This window comes from Bos mutus, chromosome 2 (assembly GCF_027580195.1).
Source record: "Bos mutus isolate GX-2022 chromosome 2, NWIPB_WYAK_1.1, whole genome shotgun sequence".
In the NCBI taxonomy this organism is placed as follows: domain Eukaryota; kingdom Metazoa; phylum Chordata; class Mammalia; order Artiodactyla; family Bovidae; genus Bos; species Bos mutus.
Window position 1 is genome coordinate 46,205,905 of NC_091618.1, and position 21,604 is coordinate 46,227,508.

At 36.1% G+C, this 21,604-nt stretch overlaps 1 protein-coding gene across 4 annotated transcripts in view; it reads left to right on the plus strand.

The window, feature by feature from the left end:
* The window catches only part of HYCC2 (hyccin PI4KA lipid kinase complex subunit 2), a 59,505-nt gene that overhangs the window by 7,695 nt on the left and 30,206 nt on the right, over nucleotides 1-21,604 (plus strand). For 3 of the 4 annotated variants that reach the window (XM_070388287.1, XM_070388302.1, XM_070388295.1), the window contains exons 3-5: nucleotides 7,763-7,862; nucleotides 16,024-16,100; nucleotides 17,007-17,108. In XM_070388287.1, coding sequence (XP_070244388.1) covers nucleotides 16,050-16,100; nucleotides 17,007-17,108 — 153 coding nt within the window. In that variant the 5' untranslated portion in view covers nucleotides 7,763-7,862; nucleotides 16,024-16,049. Of the gene's footprint in view, nucleotides 1-7,762; nucleotides 7,863-16,023; nucleotides 16,101-17,006; nucleotides 17,109-17,836; nucleotides 17,893-21,604 lie in introns of those variants that run through there. The other variant, XM_005909831.3, reaches the window with a different exon arrangement.

The window sequence follows — 21,604 nt, forward strand, 5'->3', positions numbered from 1 at the left end:
TATCACGTCCACTAGCTTTGTTCGTAGTGATGCTTTCTAAAGCCCTCTTGACTTCACATTCCAGGATGTCTGGCTCTAGGTGAGTGATCACACCATCGTGATTATCTTGGTTGTGAAGCTCTTTTTTGTACAGTTCTTCTGTGTATTCTTTCCACCTCATCTTAATATCTTCTGCTTCTGTTGGGTCCATACCATTTCTGTCCTTTATCAAGCCCATCTTTGCATGAAATATTCCCTTGGTATCTCTAATTTTCTTGAAGAGGTCTCTAGTCTTTCCCATTCTGTTGTTTTCCTCTGTTTCTTTGCATTGATCACTGAGGAAGGCTTTCTTATCTCTTCTTGCTATTCTTTGGAACTCTGCTTTCAGATGGTTATATCTTTCCTTTTCTCTTTTGCTTTTTGCTTCTCTTCTTTTCACAGCTATTTGTAAGGCCTCCTCAGACAGCTATTTTGCCTTTTTGCATTTCTTTTCTATGGGGATGGTCTTGATCCCTGGCTCTTGTACAGTGTCACAAACCTCTGTCGATAGTTTATCAGGCACTCTATCTTCAGATCTAGTTCCTTAAATCTATTTCTCACTTCCACTGTATAAACATAAGGGATTTGATTTAGGTCATACCTGAATGGTCTAGTGGTTTTCCCTACTTTCTTCAATTTAAGTCTGAATTTGGCAATAAGGAGTTCATGATCCAAGCCACAGTCAGCTCCTGGTCTTGTTTTTGCTGACTGTATAGAGCTTCTCCATCTTTGGCTGCAAAGAATATAATCAATCTGATTTCTGTGTTGGCCATCTGGTGATGTCCATGTGTAGAGTCTTCTCTTGTGTTGTTGGAAGAGGGTGTTTGCTATGACCAGTGCGTTCTCTTGGCAGAACTCTGTTAGCCTTTGCCCTGCTTCATTCCATATTCCAAGGCCAAATTTCCCGTTACTCCAGTTGTTTCTTGACTTCCTACTTTTGCATTCCAGTCCCCTATAATGAAAAGAACATCTTTTTGGGGTGTTAGTTCTAAAAGGTCTTGTAGGTCTTCATAGAACCGTTCAACTTCAGCTTCTTCAGTGTTACTGGTTGGGACATAGACTTGGATTACTGTGATATTGAATGGTTTGCCTTGGAAACGAACAGAAATCATTCTGTCGTTTTTGAGATAGCATCCAAGTACTGCATTTCAGACTCTCTTGGTGACCGTGATGGTGACTCCATTTCTTCTAAGGGATTCCTGCAGTAGTAGATATAATGGTCATCTGAGTTAAATTCACCCATTCCAGTCCATTTTAGTTCGCTGATTCCTAGAATGTCGACTTTCACTCTTGCCATCTCCTATTTGACCACTTCCAGTTTGCCTTGATTCATGGACCTGACATTCCAGGTTCCTATGCAATATTGCTCTTTACAGTATCGGACCTTGCTTCTATCACCAGTCACATCCACACCTGGGTATTGTTTTTGCTTTGGCTCCATGCTTTCATTCTTTCTGGAGTTATTTCTCCACTGATCTCCAGTAGCCAATTGGGCAGCTACTGACCTGGGGAGTTCCTCTTACAGTATCCTATCATTTTGCCTTTTCATACTATTCTTGGGGTTCTCAAGGTAAGAATACTGAAGTGGTTTGCGACACAAAAATTCAGTCTATAATAGTCCACAGAGAAACCAGTTATTTTCTATTTTCTTAATGTATGGATGAAAAACAACCCCAAAAATTATACAGTCACTATAAAAATGTGAAAATTTTTGTAGCTTTAACAAAAATAAAAACACAATTACCAATGACATAAAATGGCAAGCCAAGAAGAACAGGTTCAAAATCTTTATGAAGTAGAATATTGATCGTAATATGAGAGAATCAGCCTTATCAAACTGTTGTGCTACAGTAGTATTTCTTGGAAATTTGAAGGGGTTAATATGTAGAAAATTCACTGGTTTTTATTTGAACAGGTTTTAAATAGCTGATTTAACATTTTCTGTTAAAATGCTTATTTTTCCTAACCTCTTATTTTCATATAATTTGGTTTTGGCCAGTCACCATAAGTCACATTACTTTTCTAGAACATAACTCCTAAATGTTGGCAAGAAATTATAGTACTGTACTAGGCAGTCTTTAAAGTGTACTAAACTATTATAAACACCCTCCATCTGAGCTATAATAGTGGTGTACTTTCACAGAGTGGATTCTTTAGTCAGTCTTGCTTCCTATACTCCCCCCACAACTGCCCACCCCACCCCCCATTTCAGTGGAGATGAACACTTTATTAGCATTGAAGCATAACTGAGATGGCTTATTGGTATCTTAGACCATAGATGTGTTGCTGGAATCTCTTTCTTACCTTACCAGATAGGAATTGTTTGGGCTGCTAGAGAGAGAGACAAGAAATAACCATTGCTTAAATAAGATAGTAGTTAATTTCTTTGTCTTGTAAAAACAAATTCAAAAATAACAATCTAAGACTGATAGAGCAGCACCATAGGCTTGTCAAGGACCAGTCTCATTGTCTTTTTCCTTTGCCATCCTTAGCATGTGGCTTCTGTTTTCAAGATCACAGAATGGTTGCTGTATATCCAGCTGTCATATCCATGATCTAGGCAGAAGAAAGGAGGAAGAAAAGCAGAAGATAAAAGGGGCATACCTTTCATCTTTTAAGAAACCTTTCTAGGGATTTCCCTGGTAGGCCAGTAGTTAGGACTCGGTGCTTTCACTGCCATGGACCCGGGTTAAATCCCTGATTGGAGGACTAAGATCCTGCAAATCATGTGGCGTGGCCAAGGGGGGAAAAAAGGAAAGAGAGAAACATTTCTGTAACTCTGATCTTGATGACCAAAACTTAGTCATTTGGCCATATATAGCTGTAAATAAGATTCAGAAATAGCTTTAGCTGACAGTATAGACTAGATCATTGCAAATGGAGTGTGGATCTGTATCAGATGGGAACTAGTAAATCTTTATACTTGCCTCCCTGTCTCCTCTCCTGAAGGGCTTCCCAGGTGGCTCTGATGGTAAAGTATCTGTTTGCAATGCAGGAGACCTGGGTTCGAACCCTGAGTTGGGAAGATCCCCTGGAGAAGGGAATCGCAGCCCATTCCAGTTTTCTTACTGGAGAATCCCATGGACAAAGGAGCCTGGCGGGCTACAGTCCAAGGGATCACAAAGAGTCGGACATGACTGAGCGACTTCACTTTCACTTTTCACTTTCATGAATTGGAGAAGGAAATGGCAACCCATTCCAGTGTTATTGCCTGGAGAATCCCGGAGATGGGGGAGCCTGGTGGGCTGCCGTCTGTGGGGTCGCACAGAGTCGGACATGACTGAAGTGACTTAGCAGTGGATGGAATTGAAATTTGGGGGAGAATGGATACATGTATATGTATAGTTGGGTCCCTTTGCTGTTCACCTTCACTATCACAACATTGTAAAAAAAAAAAAATTGCCTGCTTCAAAGACACAAAGATATTTTGCTATGGGTTTTTTTGGTTTGTTTACTTTCATTTTTAGATCTACATTCTATTTGGAACTTATTTTTGTGAATTGTGTAAGGTTAGAGATCATGATACAATATTTTCTATAGGGATATCCAGTTGACCCTGCATCTTTTATTTAAAAGACTCTTTTCCCAAATGCACTGCAATTTGCCTTTGTCATAAATCAGACAATCTTACTTGTATGTGACTGTCTAGGCTTTACTTTTTCATTGGTAAGTTTTAGTTACTATACTTGTACAGTTAATTACTGTGGCTTTACAGTAGGTTTTAATATTTTGGAGTGGAGTCCTCCAATTTTTGTTTTTAAAGGTTGCCTTGGTTATTCTTGGCTCCTTGTATTTCCATAGGGATTTCAGAATCAGCTTGTCAATCTGTCTTTTAAAGGAGAGCAGTGGGATTTTGATTAAGATTGCTTTGAAACTAGAAATCAGTTAGGGGAGAACTGATGTTTTTACTGTGAGCTGCCAAACTGTGAACGTGATATGGCCTTCAGTTTATCTCTCAGAAATGTCTTCTTGTTTTCAGTATACTGGTCTTGCATATCTTCTGTTAGATTTTTCTCTCTCTCTCTTTTTTTAATGCTATTGGGAGTTGCATTTTTATTTATTTGTTTAGTTTCTTTTTTTTTTTTTTTTTTAAGTTTTTTAGCCATGCTTTATGGTGTATGGGATCTTAGTTTCCCAACCAGGGATCAAACCCATGTCCCCTGCATTTAGAGCATGGAGTCTTAACCACTGGACCGACAGAGAAGTCCCTGATTTTGGCTTTAATATCTTCTTTGACCCATAGATGTTTCAGTTCAGTTCAGTTCAGTTCAATCGCTCAGTCGTGTCTGAGTCTTTGCAACCCCATGGACTGCAGCACGCCAGGCTTCCCTGTCCATCACCAACTCCCAGAGCTTACTCTGAACTCATGTCCATTGAGCTGGTGATGCCATCCAGCTGTCTCATCCTCTGTCGTCCCCTTCTCCAGCATCAGGGTCTTTTCAGATGAGGTGCAATCAGGTAGCCAAAGTATTGGAGTTTCAGCATCAGCATCAGTCCTTCCAATGAATATTTAGGACTGATTTCCTTCAGAATGGACTGGTTTGATCTTGCAGTCCAGGGGACTCTCAAGAGTCTTCTCCAACACCACAGTTCAAAAGCATCAATTCTTTGGTGCTCAGCTTTCTTATGGTCCAACTCTCACATCCATACATGACTACTGGAAAAACCATAGCTTTGACTAGACGGACCTTTGTTTACAAAGTAATATCTCTACTTTTTAATATGCTGTCTAGGTTGGTCATAGCTTTTCTTCCAAGGAGCAAGTATCTTTTAATTTCATGGCTGCAGACACCATCTGCAGTGATTTTGGAGCCCCCAAAAATAAAGTCTCTCACTGTTCCCATTGTTTCCCCATCTATTTTCTGTGAAATGATGGGACTGGATGCCATGATCTTTGTTTTCTGAATGTTGAGTTTTAAGCCAACTTTTTTGCTTTCCTGTTTGACTTTCATCAAGAGGCCCCTTAGTTCTTCTTTGATTTCTGCTGTAAGGTGGTGTCATCTGCATCATCGTCGTCATTTAGTTGCTAAGTCGTGCCCAATTCTTGTGACCCCATGGACTGTGGCCTGCCAGGATCCTCTGTCCATGGAATTCTCCAGGCAAGAATATTGGAGTGGGTTGCCATTTCCTCCTCCAGGGGATCTTCCCGACCCAGGAATAGAACCCAGGTCTCCTGCATTGCAGGCAGATTCTTTACCAATTGAGCTATGGTATTTCTCGCAGCAGTCTTGATTCCAGCTTGTGCTTCATCCAGCCCAGCTTTTCACATAATGTACTCTGCATGTAAGTTAAATAAGGAGGTGACAGTATACAGCCTTGACATACACCTTTCCCAATTTGGAACCAGTCTGTTGTTCCATGTCCAGTTCTAACTGTTGCTTCTTGACCTGCATACAGATTTCTTAAGAGGCAGGTCAGGTGGTCTGGTACTCCCATCTCTTGAAGAATTTTCCACAGTTCGTTGTGATCCTACACAGTCAAAAGTTTTGACGTAGTCAATAAAGTAGAAATAGATGTTTTTCTGGAACTCTCTTGCTTTTTGGATGATCCAGTGGGTGTTAGCAATTTGATCTCTGGTTCCTCTGCCTTTTCTAAATCCAGCTTGAACATCTGGAAGTTCACGGTTCACATACTGTTGAAGCCTGCCTTGGAGAATTTTGAGCATTACTTTGCTAGTGTGTGAGATAAGTGCAATTGTGTGGTAGTTTGAACATTCTTTGGTATTTCCTTTCTTTGGGATTGGAATGAAAACTGACCTTTTCCAGTCCTGTGGCCACTGCTGAGTTTTCCAGATTTGCTGGCATATTGAGTGCAGCACTTGCACAGCATCATCTTTTAGGATTTGAAATGGCTCGACTGGAATTCCATTACCTCCTAGATTTGTTCGTAGTGATGCTTCCTAAGGCCCCCTTGACTTTGCATTCCAGGATGCCTGGTTCTAGGTGAGTGATCACACCATTGTGGTTAACTGGGTCATGAAGATCTTTTTTATATTGTTCTTCTGTGTATTCTTGCCACCTCTTCTTAATATCTTCTGCTTCTGTTAGGTCCATACCATTTCTGTCCTTTATCGAGTCCATCTTTGCATGAAATGTTCCCATGGTATCTCCAGCAGATCTTCCCAACCCAGGGATCAAACCCAGGTTTCCCGCATTGCAGGCAGATTCTTTACCAGCTGAGCCACGAGGGAAGCCCTTTTATTTATTATTGTTATTTTAATTATCATTAGTTATTGTTAATTATGGGCTTCCCTGGTGCCTCAGTTGATAAAGAATTCGCCTGCAATGAGGGAGACCTGGGTTCTGTCCTTGGGTTGGGAAGATCCCTGGAGAGGGGAACAGCTACCCACTCCAGTATTCTAGACTGAAGAATTCTGAGACAGAGGAGCCTGGCAGCCTACAGTCTGTGAGGTCACAAAGAGTCAGACATGACTGAGCGATTATTGTTATTTATTAATTACTGTAGTTAAAGAACATTCTCTGAATTATTTACTGTAGTTAAAGAACATACTCTGAATTACTTAGTTTTCCTATCATTTGCCCTGTTGTGTTTTCTTGTTTGGTTTTGTTTTCCTCAATAGAGAGCCTAGTATCTGTACCCTTAACCTTGAAAGTCTGTCAGAGACCTATCTCCACAGAGCTTCCCAGCATAGCTATCAAGTCTGCCTGCCTGCACTGCTTCAAAATCTGGCAAATGTCTCGGTGGTTCCAAATTCCCAAAGTTAAAAAGACAGTCTCCTTAACATCAAATGTCTCTTCCCAAAGGGTTACCAATTTCTTGTATATCTTTCCAGAGACATTCTGTTAGTCCTTTTCAAGTTTTTTCCCCATGGCAAAACTTGTCATGAAATAAAAAATTTAATGCGATAGCCCAGTGTGTAAGAGATGAAAAGTCAGCTGCCATTCTTGGAGTAGGAGGTTTCCTGATGCGTCTTCAGTTTGAAAAACTTTGGGGACTTTAAAGTGATAACATCATTTAACTCCAAGAGAATTTTATTGCAGTATTCCTTATATTAAAAAAGTATTTTGTGATGAACTATTTTAAAATGTTAATTTACTTTTGATGTTTTAGATTCTGAAGTTGTGATGAATTTTGAATCAAAGAAGTAGAGTATAATGTGGTCAGCAACTGCATGATAGTAGTTATGACTTCATGAGAAAAGTATACTTTAAGCAGTTTGAAAATAACTTTTAATGGTTTTGTGCCAGAACTTCAAGTAATAGCATTTTCTGTATTCTTTCTCAAAACGATAAACTTTTCAGTCTGTGAAATCCATGCAAAATTGTAATGTAGCTATTTATATTTATTATTTAAGCTCTATTTTATGCTGCATGTTAAAATTTTATTGATTGTTACGTGTGTGTGTGTGTGAGATCACTGTAATGTTTCAAAAATTGGATTTATAGGCTTTTTGACTAGGAAGTAACTTATTTTTGTAGATTATTCAGGTTCAGCTCCAGAAATTTTAAATAGCTTACTCGAAGTCTTTACAGATATTTAATGGTAAATTTGAAACTAAAACTCAGACTTTTCTCCAAATCTGATGTTTTTAAAATAAGTTTGATAATGGTATTTGAGTATCTCCTGGTTCTTATAGAAAACTTAAAAATAATCCTAATTATTTTTTAAATTGGGTACACTGTATTATAAATGTATTTTCAAAATTATTCTTTCTCCTTTATTTTACATTCTTGATAATATTTTCTCTCAGTATTTTACAGTTTTTCATTTTCATTTTTTGTAGAGTTGGAAAATATTTAAGTCTCAACAAATGAATTCCATACTTGAACTCTGCTGCATTCCTGTGCCACCTCCTCCATTAGAACACTGATCTTACAACAGAGGTAAAATCATAGAATTTAACTTTTTAAAGGATAAAGAATGAAGTTCCCATAGTTAGACATGTTGGAATTTTTGGTAATTTTTGGTGGGTAGCTTCTGTTTACAAAATGTTCCCTTGGTATCTCCAATTATCTTAAAGAGATCTCTAGTCTTTCCCATTCTATTGTTTTCCTGTATTTGCATTGACCACTGAGGAAGGCTTTCTTATGTCTTCTTTGAAACTCTGCATTCAAATGGGTATATCTTTCCTTTTCTCCTTTGCTTTTCCCTTCCCTTCTTTTCACAGCTATTTGTAAGGAGTTTTTACCTAGGAGACTTGAAATAATCACATCTTAATTATTGCCTTTTAATTTTACTTTTTGAAAGTGTTTCCTTTTTAATTGTTGTCTTTAAAATGTTTTGTTTCCTAAACTTTGCAGCTCTTAAATTATTGAATTTACTCAGCATAATTGTATTTTCTAACTACATCTAGATCAATGCTGTTTATGAAATTTCTTTGATAATGTCTGTGTTCTACATCTGTGCTTCTAATACAGGAGACACTAGCTACATGCAGCTATTAAGTGCTTGAAATGTGGCTAGTGCAAGTAAGGAATTGGTGGGGTTTTTTTTAATAGTACAGTTTTGTGTTTTTTTTTTTTTTTTTCCTAATTTTTTGGGCCATGCCATGTGGCTTGTAGGATCTTAGTTCTGTGACCAGGGATCAAACTGAGACCCTCTTCTGTGAAAGCTCTGAGTCCTAACCACTGGACAGCCAGGAAATTCTCAGGAATTGATTTTTAAATTTTATTTTATTTTAATTAATTAAAACCGGACAGTGTAGTTTTAATGTTTTACTTAGAATTTGGTATTTACAATAGTAGCATGCATTAAGTGCTTTGTTTCATACTTACACCTTGAAATATATAGATAATTGTTGACCTTGTTTGAAAATTTGCAATAACAAAACCATTTTTTACTGTCATATGTCACCCTGATAATTGTATAGCTTTGTTTATCCAATAATTTTGGTCCATTAGAAATTCTTGAGAGCAGTTATCATCGTTTAGCTCACTGCTGTCTGTTAACTTATTTAATCTTTAAAAAAAATTATTTGACATAGGTAATTCCCATTTTATAAATGAGGGATTTGAGACCACAGATTAGTTAAGTAACTTTCTCAATATAACTTGAAGGTCATGGAGCTGGAATTCAAACTCAGGCAGTCTAGAGCAAAAGCCTGTACTCTTCATAACCAGTAGGCCATACTGCCTGTTAACTGAGTGACTAACAAGTCACTCAGTTGTGCCCGACTCTTTGTGACCCTGTGGACAGTAGTCCATCAGGGGGCTCTGTCCATGGAATTCTCCAGGCAAGAATACTGGAGTGGGTAGTCATTCTCTTCTCCTGATCTTCCTGACCCAGGGATACGAACCGGGGTCTCCTGCATTGCAGGTGGATTCTTTATCATCTGAGCTACCAGGGAAGCCTAGTTCTCTCTAAATTGTCAGTTTCTAAAGAAGAATACATATACTGATGATCAGCTAAGACACAATATATATCTGTCTAGGTAGTGAAGAACTTACTGTACTTGTACAAATATTGTGAGTTTGCTTTCTGACAAGTAGTTATTGACCTCTTTAAGATCATATTTCAGCACTTTATTTTTTTTTATTTTGTTTTATTCAGATCTTGCTAATAAAGGTTGCCATTTCCATGGTCACCAAAAAGATAATCATTTTCTGTGATAGACTTTTTAATTTGTTTCATACTCTGAAAGTGAGGCAGTATGGGCCTGAATTGATCTGCATGCTAGAATATCAGCTTGATTTTTGCTTTTAAATATAGCTTTTATATACCAGGTGATGGGATGAGTATAATATGCAGCAGAAGAAATTATTTTCAGAATTCTGTATTGTCTGTTTAAATAAAAAGAGTACTTGCAGTATGTTAATAACTATGTTCATAGCCACCTCTAAATGCTAAAAGATGCTGATTCTAGTTAGAAGACATATATTTAAATTTTTTCTTTGTAACCGACTGGTTACAAAAGAAGGTACTAAAATATATTTATAGGATTTTAGATTTAGAAAGTAACTTATTATTGTAGCAACCTGAAGCCCAAAGGGTTTAAGTTATTTGTCCAAGATCGTATAAGCTTTGTGGTTCATTGATTCAGCAAATAGACATTAAAGTGAAAGTGAAGTCGCTCAGTCGTGTCTAACTCTTTGCGACCCCATGGACCGTAGCCTATCAGGCTCCTCTGTCCATGGGATTTTCTAGGCAAGAGTGCTGGAGTGGATTGCCATTTCCTTCTCCAGGGGATCTTCCGACCCAGGAATTGAACCCAGGTCTCCTGCACTGCAGGCAGACGCTTCACCGTCTGAGCCACCAGGGAAGTTCTAAATAGACATTAAGTACCTGTTATATGTCTGGATACCATAAAATACTTGTTAGCTTGGAGTTCATAGTGAGCACTTAATTGCGAGCAGAACAGAAAATGACCCTTCTATTCTCATGGGATTTGTAATCTGTTAGGAAAGATAGACAACAAGTAGTAAGGTTTAGTAAGCAAGGTATAAAATCCATGTCCATAGGAAGAAAATGAACTGTATTTGTTTGAATGGAAAATACTGGAGAAGGGGAATACTGTCTAGATAAGTGGTCAAGAAAGGCCTGCTGAGACTAACAGGATTGGAATAGTTATTGTAGGACAGCACTACAGGCTGGAACAGAATCCCTGGTGTGAAGGTGTGCATGAAGTGATAGAGACACTGAGAAGTGAATATGATCAGAACAGAAAGCCCTGGGGGGAGAAGTATGAGCTGTAAGAAAGGGACAATTACATTTTTCAACTATAGATTTTAGTAGGTATTAAATTCAAATTCCAGCTCTGCCACTTAAATTGTGTTGCCATGTGTGGATCACTCAAACTTTACACTTTAATTTTCTTATCTGTTAGATAGGGATAACAGCTATTTTATAGTATATAGTATTCTGAAGATTAATTATGTACTGCTCGTAGTAGATACTTATACAGTGTTTACCTTAAGACATCTATTACCTGTCTTTTTGAAGTGCAAGAAATGAAACACAAGGTTTAAGTATAGCTGGTAAGGGGGTACGATGATTTAAACATAGTTAGAATGATGTCCAAACTTTCAGTTCAAAGATAAATAGGTCATAGGTATGTAATGCACACATAGGGAACATAGTCAATAATATCGTAGCAAATTTGTGTGGTGAGGGTTGGTAACTGGTTTTATTTCAATGATCTTTTCATAATGTATAAAAATATCAAATTGCTGACATAAACCTGAAACTAGTATAATATTGTATGTTAATTATAACTCAATTTAAAAAAATAAACATAGCTAGAGTTAGTGACCTAAAGCCTAATCTGGCTCCAGAGTCTGTGCTCAGTATGTGTCCTGGGAATCCTTTAAGTGGATCTGTGGAGTTAAAACTATTTTTCATATTAATACTAAGATAGTATTTGACTTCTTCACCATCATTCTCTGGTGAATATACCTTGAAGATTTCCAGCAACAGATTGGATGCAGAGGCAAGTATAAAATTTGCAGAAATTGTAAAACAGCACTGTTCTTGTCACTAGAGTTGTTTTTGTTTTGGAAAAATAAAGTTTCTTTTTAAAATGTTATTTGTTAACATGTAATGGACTTATATAATAAACTTGAATTTAATGGATTTATGTAATAAACTTGAATTTAATGAATTAATAAGCTTATAAAATGTAGGAGTGAAACAGTGTCTACTGAGACAAAAAATTGAGTCTAAACCACTACATTCTATTTCCTGTCATTAAATCAGATAAAGTCCAAAAAGTAGCTGATACAGTGTTTATACTTAAAAGGCTTGCTGATAACTTTCTTTTTTCTCACTTTCAAGACACATTTTTTCACATTTTTGAAATCAAGATGTATATTGTCCAAATATGCTTTTCATCAGCCAGGCAAGTAATTTTGAAATAGCAGTAATCATTCATATTTGGTGTTTTGGGAATTTAGCTTTGTGTAATCATTTATTCAGTTATCATTTCAGTTGATCTTAGGTAAACCACATAGGGTTGAATTGTTAACTGAATTTTTGCCCCTAATTGTTACTTAAAATGTCTACAAAATATCACAGTATAATACAGTTTTGCAGTAATAATTTTCTCAGTAGAAGATTGCCTGACGCATGGCAGTTAATTCAAAGACGGCAAAATTGCCAGATCTCTGTCTCTAATTTCACACCTGAGCAAGGTTACTATGAATGACTCCTACATCTGGGAGAATATCTGCCTGTCAGAAGTTTCTGGATGATTTTGAAAGAGGCTCTTAGCTTCCATCTGTATTTAATTTGGAAAAAATAAAATTATTAAGCTTAATTAAACAGAAAATGCAGAAGATATTTCAGGTTTTGTTATGACCAAAAATAAGTGTCATTACAAAGGTGCTAAGTAAATTGAGTTCATAAGCACAGATAATTAAATCAGATGTTTGAGTGCCTGCTATGTGCACAGTGCCTGTCCTTGTGACGTACAAATTCTAGTGGGAAAGCCAATAATAAGTAAATAATTGGAATATTGTATGTTAACTATGCCTCATTAAAAAAAAAGATTATTTACAGATTTTGCTAAAATGATATGAAGGAAAGGACAGAGTGTTAAGGGTTGGAGGGAAGAGCGTATAGAGGCAGCCAGTATAAATAGACACAGGGGACTTCTATGAAGAGGTTAACATTGAACAGCCATATACAAAGAACTAGGAGAATGTGGCAAGTGTAAAGAGACTAAAGGTGGCCAGAAATGTAAAGGATAATTTTTAAAAGTCTTATGGGATTATATGGATAAGCTTGTGCTCTTATCCTTTAGTTAAGCATTTTGTTTCATTTTAATAAAGGGTTATTTCTTATTTTCTACTTATATTTGTTAATAAACTACTGTCTTAAAATTAGTATCATAAAATCAGGTAAGTATGATGTTTTGGTTATAATTATTATTAACACCACTATATTCTTCTGTCTAAAGTTAATTAACTTGCAGTCACATTAAAAAAAAAACAGTATTGATAGAAATCAAAGTGATTTGACATTGCAAATTTGTTTTTATGGGAGATATCATATAGAAATTTAAAATGAGAAATTTAACTTGGATGTAATACTTTTTTTTTTTAAACTGAAGGTAGTCATCAGGATTACTTGGGGAACTTTTTCAAACTGTATATTCCGGGCCCTGTATCAGTTAGGGATTCCAGTGCAGTATATATCAGATTAAAAAGTTTTGTGTTTCTTTCAAAAAATAATGTTTGATTTTCTTTTTAATTTTTAAAAGCTGTTGATGTTCTTTGTAAAGAATTTGAAAATTTTTTGATTAATTGTAGTTGCTTTTTGTTTTCCTTTTCTATAAAGAAGTCAGTGTAGTCAAAGTATAGATATTTCCTAAAACATATAAATAATCATAATTTAAGTCATTTTCAGTATTTTAAATATTTATCTAAAAACTTGTTCATTTTGTTTTTTTAAGTATTTATTTGTGTGTGTGTAACTATAGCTAGTTTGAAATGATGAAAAAGAATCACAGTTGCAGCAAGAAACTATAAACTGTTGACCCTTAAACAACACTGGTTTGAACTCAGCAAATCCACTTATACTCAGATTTTTTCAGTAAATAGATGCAGTGCTACATGGTACATGGTTGGTTGAATATGCTGATAGGGAGGGCCAGCTGTGGGAATTGAGTATCCTTGGATTTTGGTTTTCACAGTGGATCTGGAACCAACCAACAGAGAAGATTTTACTTAGGAATCAACTTAATTTGAATGTTCTGATCTGTATGAAGAAAACACAGAATTTATACAGGCATAAAAAAGAAGATTTTTAATAAAGAGCAATGCTATGCTTCTGTATTGGATGACTCGATGATGTGAGGATGTCATTTGAAATTAATTTGTAAATTTAATTCCTATGAGGATGGAGTATAGAAAAAAAAACTTACAGTACAAGTCTAATATTTAACTGGAAGAATAAAGCAGGCAATAATAATGAAATACATTTTTAGGAAAAAATATGGGACATGTACTATTATAAAGTGTTAGTCATTCAGTTGTGTCCAACTCTTTGTGACCCCATAGAGTGTATCAGATCAGATCAGTCGCTCAGTCGTGTCTGACTCTTTGCAACCCCATGAATTGCAGCACGCCAGGCCTCCCTGTCCATAGAGTGTATAAAGTGCATTATAAAGCCACAGTAATTAAAATACTATAGTCCTGGTACAAAATTGGGAATAGCAGCTCATAAATAGTTCCAAATATATGTGGGACTTTTTGTTGTTGTTCAGTCGCTAAGTCGTGTCCGACTCTTTGTGACCCCAGGGACTGTAGCACGCCAGGCTTCCCTGTGCTTCACTATCTCCCGTCGTCTGCTCAAACTCATGTCCATTAACTTGGTGATGCCATAAGGGTATGGGAAATTTCCTAACTGAAATACCATTATTAAATATAAAATAATTGATCATTCCTTGATTTAGTATCATCCAGTATTAAGTAATAAGTCATACAATAAGTCATGTTTAACCTTTTCCAATTATGTTAAGCTCTTTTTTAATGTTTGAATCAGAATCCAAATAAGATTCATATTTTGGTTATTGATTTTTTTTAACATCCCTTTTAATCCACTCATTTTCCTTTTGTAGTTTATTTGAATAAATCTGTCAGCCTATCTTAAAAGCATTTGCTACTTGAAAATAAGGAGCATTTCTTATTCCTTTTTGTACTCCTTGTTACAGTGCATTATATATGGGTATTTAGGGAATGTTGGGGGGATTAGAAAATCCAGTTTCTTTTTTTGGATAGAAATTTATTATGAAATGTTACACATTCAGGAAATATTTTCTTTTTAGTAAAGGAACTTTCATTTCAGTTGCTTTGGAGACATTTCCCTCCCTGCTCAAGAAATTTCTTTTTTCTTTTGGTTACCCTTTTGAGTCATAAATTAAAAACCCCAAATCTTTGTTGTCTGCCTCACTTAAAAAATAATACATATGTATTGTTACATTTTTGTAATTCAGAATTAGACAACTAGAATATCCTCAGTTAATCCTTCCCTCAGAGGTAAACACTGAGTAGTTTATATATTTTTCCTCCCAGCTTTTCACATTTATATAATTTTTGATGGAATTATAACTTATATACTATTATACAACTTGCTTTTTCTACCTGGACATTTTTCCATTTTAGAAAACATAAATCTACCTTCTTCAATGGCCTTATTTTGTATAGTGTGTATATATGTGTATGTTTATCATCATTTTGCTGTACATATATGACCCTTGATTTCTAACTTTTTTACCTTTGTAAAAATCTGTCCCATTGTTTATTCTATTATGTATAACTTATTCCAGTTGTATATTTGGTAAAAGCAAGGCTTCCCTTTAGTTCAGTCAGTAAAGAATCTGCCTGTAATGCAGGAGACCTGGGTTCGATTCCTGGGTTGGGAAGATCCCCTGGAAAAGGAAATGGCAACCGACTCCAGTATTCTTGCCTGGAGAATCCCATGGACACAGGAGCCTGGAAGGTTACAGTCTGTGGGGTCACAAGAGTCGGACACAACTGAACGACTAAACACACACACTAGGCATGGACTGTACATTTGTCTTGGGTAATATGCAGTTTGATTTTACTTAGTAAACTAGCTTTTGTTACTTTGGAATATAGTTGTTGGGGAAAATATAAAAGCATTAGGAAATTAGGTTTCAAACATATCGTTAAAGATAGAACTTATTTCTTTATAAACAGTTTTGTTTTAATTGAACACTAGTCTGAAACTGGAGCTTGCCCAGTGGCTCAGCAGTAAAGAATCCACCTGCGATGCAGGAGCTGCAGGAGACACAGGTCGGTCTTTGGGACGGGAAGGTCCCCTGGAGTGGGGCATGGCAACCCACTCGAGTATTCTTGCCTGGAGAATTCCATGGACAGAGGAGTCTGGCAGACTTCAGTCCATGGGTTGCAAAGAGTCAGACATGACTGAAGCTACTTCCAGGAAGGCAGTCTAAAAGTAAGCCTCCTTATCTAAAATATGCACTAGATGAGTTTCTCCTTAAATGAAAGGCACACATCATTTACTTTGATAGTTTCTGTAAGTAACACTGTCCTCAAATTCAGTGCTTTTTTTTTTTTCTTCCAGAAAAGAGGAATAGAAGGTAGAAGAAGATGCTGGGATCTGAACGTGGTGTTGTGGAAGAATGGTTATCAGAATTCAAGGTAAATTGCATTGAGGATGAGAATGTGTTATATGATTTGTATGTTGTAATTCAGTGTATATATGTTCATGGAGAAACTGAAACAAAAGTTATAAAGTGGGAATGGCAATATATGAAATAACTTGTTTCTGTAATTAAACCTCTTTAAAAAGACACTAATGTGAATAATTGCAAAAGACCCTGATGCTGGGAAAGATGGAGGGCAAGAGGAGAAAGGAGCAACAGAGATGGTTGGATGACTTTACCGACTCAGTGGACATGAGTTTGAACAAATGTGGGAGATAGTGAAGGACAGGGAAGCCTGCTGTGCTGCAGAGTACATGGGGTCACAAACAGTCAGACATGACTTAGCAACTCAGCAACAACAACAAATGTGAATTATGGCCAGAAGATAATATGTAAAAATGAATCTAGTTGTTAGGATTGATAAGGTAATATATAAATTTTAAGATATATTCAATAAAAGAAGGGAAGCCTCCAAGCTTTAATAAGGCACAGAAATCAAATTTGTGCCTTATATTTTTATTTCCTGTGATTAAAAATCACTCATTAATTTGACTAAAAACTGTATAATTTATTAACACTATAGATATATGTGTTTTGTGAAAATAAAATACAGGAATTGAAGTTATCCCACACTGTTTTTTTTTAGACTAAAGTGATTCATTTCAGCAAAGCTTGTGTAATACGTGATTTCTAATCATTTCTCATGGTTGACTAGTTAGAAGAATTGTATAACATCCTAATTTATTTGTTTTATTAGCTCATGGTTATTTCATGTATTAATTATTTTTTACTTTTCTTAGTTGACTCTGTTATAAATCTTTTTGAGAAGGACTCATAAATTTAAGTTTTTGACTTCTCAAATATTAAGTTCACTTTAAGTTTCCTTTGATTTTTGTTTTAGGCATTACCTGACACTCAGATCACCAATTATGCGGCAACTTTACACCGGAAAAAAACACTGGTACCAGCCCTCTATAAAGTTATTCAAGACTCAAATAATGAGGTAGGACAGTTTATAAGAAAAATGATTTTATTGTACTACATAAGAAATACGTGTACTAAAACACATATATGTAAGTTTTGTAGTTTTCTTTAAGTTTTGTTTAATCCTTCCAATGGGACTGGAAAACTTTCTTTCTGCTGTTTTTCATTCTGATAGTTGCTTTGGCTTTCCCCATGACCCCCCTCTCCATGTTTTTTAATGTTTTGATTAAATTTGTTATGGTTGAGGACAATACATTTTGATTCTTGGTTTGAGTGACCACCATCTTAGGAGAGTATTTATTTAATTTGAAACTTTACTCTGTTTCCTATTTTGGAATGTTTCCTTTCCTGGAATCTAAATTTTAGCCATACACGGTTTGAGATTTATTTGTTTGCAGTCCTTCTATTGACAATATAGAACTCTGTGTAATCACTCTAATTAGAGAATTCAGTCAAACTGGTAATGTGAAATGCTGCTGCTAGTAAACTTAGCTTGAAAATGACCAGAGAAAGCCTAAATAATCACAATAAATAAACTTAGAAAAAGAGTTTGCTGTTGTTTAGCCTTGTGCTAGAAGGGGGAAAAAAGTGCAGCTATTGACTCTATATGTTAACTTATGCAAAATACACACATTACCTTTCCATTAACATAATAGTATGACATACAGTTTTATCACCACTGGATTCATGTATGCTTTAAAATGAAATGAAAGGAACACACAGGAAAGTAGCTTCTTATCTTCCCAGATACAGCCTCCAAGAGTGCCTCTGCTGTGTACTGGAGTGAGTTTGAAGAAGTTCAGGTAATCATCTCCTAACCAGCAGCTTAACTTAAAGTGCATCTTCATTTTTGTCCTATCACTAAAAGCTTGCTTATTGACCTCTTTCTTTCCTATCTCCTAAACTTGGATTGGCTCTCAGTTGGGCTTGCATCTGTTGCTATTTGTAGCAGCAACCGCAGGACTCATTTGCTTCTTTTTCTCTTGCTGTGTATTTTTGAATGTTTTGTAACTTTAGGTATGATAAGGGACACATATGCATATCTTTCTTGGTCAGGAGTTTTCAGAATTCTGTGTGAATATTGAATGTATGTATTCCCTTGTTTTGTCTTAACATGAAGCTTTGCTTATTAAAATATATTTGTTTTATGCTTTATTTTTAAATTGTAAGTTCTTCATGGGCAGGGGTTATATATTTTTATACCTGTTTATATATATATATATGTATGTATGTTAATTCCCTAGAATGTAGTATTTTATCACTAGTAAATATTGATTAGAAGAATAGTGAAATACATGGAGGGAATTCCTTGGCCAAGTTCTAATCACTGGACTGCCAGGAAATTCCTGTAGAAGTTTAATATTCCATATCATGGCCAACCTGTACTATAACTTGTTTAATCTCTAGACCAACATGTTACTTTTTCTGCTTTCCCTCCTTCCAGATCCCTTAGTCACTGCAGCAGTTCTGCTTCTTCTGCTTCCAGAAAACCATTGACCCTACTGCTTCTTTATGATTTAATTATTCTTCTGCCTCCCTGCAGATGTCTCACTTCCCTCTTTTCTTAGCTACATTTTCATGGTCCATCATTATAGTCATTTCCTTGCACACATTCTCAGCTTCTTTGCTTCTCATTCCCTTAATTCATTTTTTTTGGGCAAAATCTCAACACTGGATAAAATCTACCCATCCATCTACTTCATGCCTGTACCTGAGCAACTCAGCGTACCTGGAGAAAACAGTTTTGTTGACTTTCTCCACTTAAAGGCAGGACTGAAAATTAAAAATGAGCATATTTCATTGTACACTTTCCCACTGTTCATTTTATTCCTTCTTTTTCCTCACACTTATCACCCTTCCTCATTTTCAGTTTACTTTCTATGTCGTTATAAAAGAAGGAAATAGTTGGAAACTATTTTCCTACTCAACTCTGCCGCTCTGCCAGCATCTCTAGTCAGACTCTCCTGCTATTTCTGCTATTTAGTGGATGAAGTGTCTCAGATTGTATCAAAAACTATCTCTTCCACTTGGGCCTGGATCTCATCTTCTCTAACCACCTCAAAGATTGCTCCTGCAATTGCCAGCTCTTTTTCTTCTGTCGATTTTTTTTCCTTTCTTGATGAAAGGAATATGATAAACGACAATATTCTATTTTTAAAAAACCTTCCTTGATTTGCCTCCTATTTTATTATCTACACCATTTTTCTGTCCTCCTTCCCAGTGAACTTTATAGTATTCCTGTTCAGCCTCTGCCTACTTGTGCTCATTTCCTCTCCTCATATTTTTTCATTACCCACTCATATTTGGATTCAGTCTCCATTATTCCACCCAAACGGCTCTCAATGCATTCATCCTATGGCATGCCTCTTAGTAATTATCATGTCAAAACTATTTGCTAAGTTTGAGGAAAGTGTAAATTATTCTTAACATCTTTTGCTGTAGGTGATAGCACCATTTAAGTATGTGTTAGTTGCTCAGTTGTGTCTGACTCTTTGCAACCCCATGGACTATAGCCCACCAGGCTCCTCTGTCCATGGGGTTCTCCAGGAAAGAATACTGGAGTGGGTTGTCATCCCCTTCTCCAGGGGATCTTCCTAACCCATGGATTGAACCTGCATCTCCTATATTGGCAAGAGGATTCTTTACCATCTGAGCCACCAGGGAAACCCTATCTACCTATATTTCTGTCTATTTATTTACGTATTTATATGCTGTGCCACATGGCATGTGGGATCTTAGTTCCCCAGCCACAGATTAAACCCAGGCCCTTGGCAGTGAAAGCATAGAGTCCTGACCACGGGAACTGCCAGGGAAGCACCTTTCTCTTTTTCAAATTCTGTGGGGAGGTCATTTCTGATTCTGAGAAACTGAGAACATGATAGCATGATACATATGCTTGGAATTAAAGATTTTAACAGTACATTGGCAAGTTTTTAATAGTCTTATTTGCAGTGGTATCTGAAAATTTACTGGATTGCCAGTCACTCCCCTGCCCTCCTTTTAAACAAAAAAGTACTAATTTTGGTTAATCTATATTTCTTTGCAGTGCTTATTAAAATACAGTCTCTACATGCTAATGTACTTGCTACTGAGGACAGGAAATAAGGTCTTTATAACATAGACAAATCATAATAGTACCACAGCCAATGAAATTTACAGAAGGCAATTTTAGAGTCTTACTAAAGAGGAAAGTAGATTTAAAACATGGACATATATTTTTAATACATAAATTTATGAAGGCAACAATGTTTAATTCCCCTAAAGAGCTGAATGTATTCAGTACTTTAAAAAGTTACCAGCAGTTGGCCATTTTCAAAAGTTCATTACTTCATTATTGGCACTGCATAGACTGTACTGCTTGAAATTAAGCAATCCTCACCTCTTCCTCCACCTCCTTTCTGGTATAAGAAGAGTCGTATAGTGAAAACATCATCTGTGTCAAAAGATCTGAATTCTGGTGTCTTTCTCCACCACTAATTTCTGTGACCTTGGACAAATTGTCTGACTGGTCTAGACTTCAGTGTAAGGGGAGAGTTGGCATTTTTTTAAGATGTTAAATCCTGTGATAGTGATTTCATATAAAGCATTTGGTGGTTAGTAGACTATAAAGTATGTAAATTTTTTTTAGCTTTAGAGTTCTTAAGAGTTAAGCTTAAGTCATCTGAATAATATTAACTGTACAATCAATATAGGATTTGTTGACTTGAATTTACTATTGTGAAAGTAATGACTTTATTCTGAAATGTTAGATTATTAGAAACATATATATCTACATTCAAGCAGTTTTACAAGGGTGTATATATATTATCATTTAGAATAGAAGTGTATAAATTATTGAATTATTCCTTTTTTTAAAGCTACTATTACATTATTATATGTAAAATAGATAACTAATATGGACTTACTGTATAACACAGGGAACCCTACTCAATAATTCTGTAATGACCAATATGAGAAAAGAATCTAAAAAATAGTGGATATTTTGTTAAAATGTCTAATTTGAAGAATGTCTCTCATGACAACCATTAACAGTGAATACTCCTCCTTTAGTATGTTAAATGATACCTTTGACTTAGTCCAGTAATTTTTTTCCACTATTACACCTAAGCTCATCCTTTAGTCAGTCACTCAGTCATGTCAGTCAGTCATGTCTGACTCTTTGTGACCCCATGGACTATAGCCCACCTGGCTCCTCTGTCTTACAAAACTCCAGAATACTGGAGTGGGTAGCCACTCCCTTCTCCAGGGGACCTTCCTAACCCAGGGATTGGGTCTCCCACACTGCAGGCAGATTCTTTACCTTCCGAGCCACCAAGGAAGCCAAAGCTTATCCCTTAGGTCTGTCAAACTTTAACAAATTGATTTAAATACAGTTCTGTGAGAACTTCCAAGGGCCAAGATCGTATGTTTCATCCTTCTTAAACCATGAAGCTACTTCCTAAATCTTACAGTTTGAATGATGTAGGCCCTCTTTAAATTTTAGATGGTTAATAAATACAAGAAAAGGATTCAGCA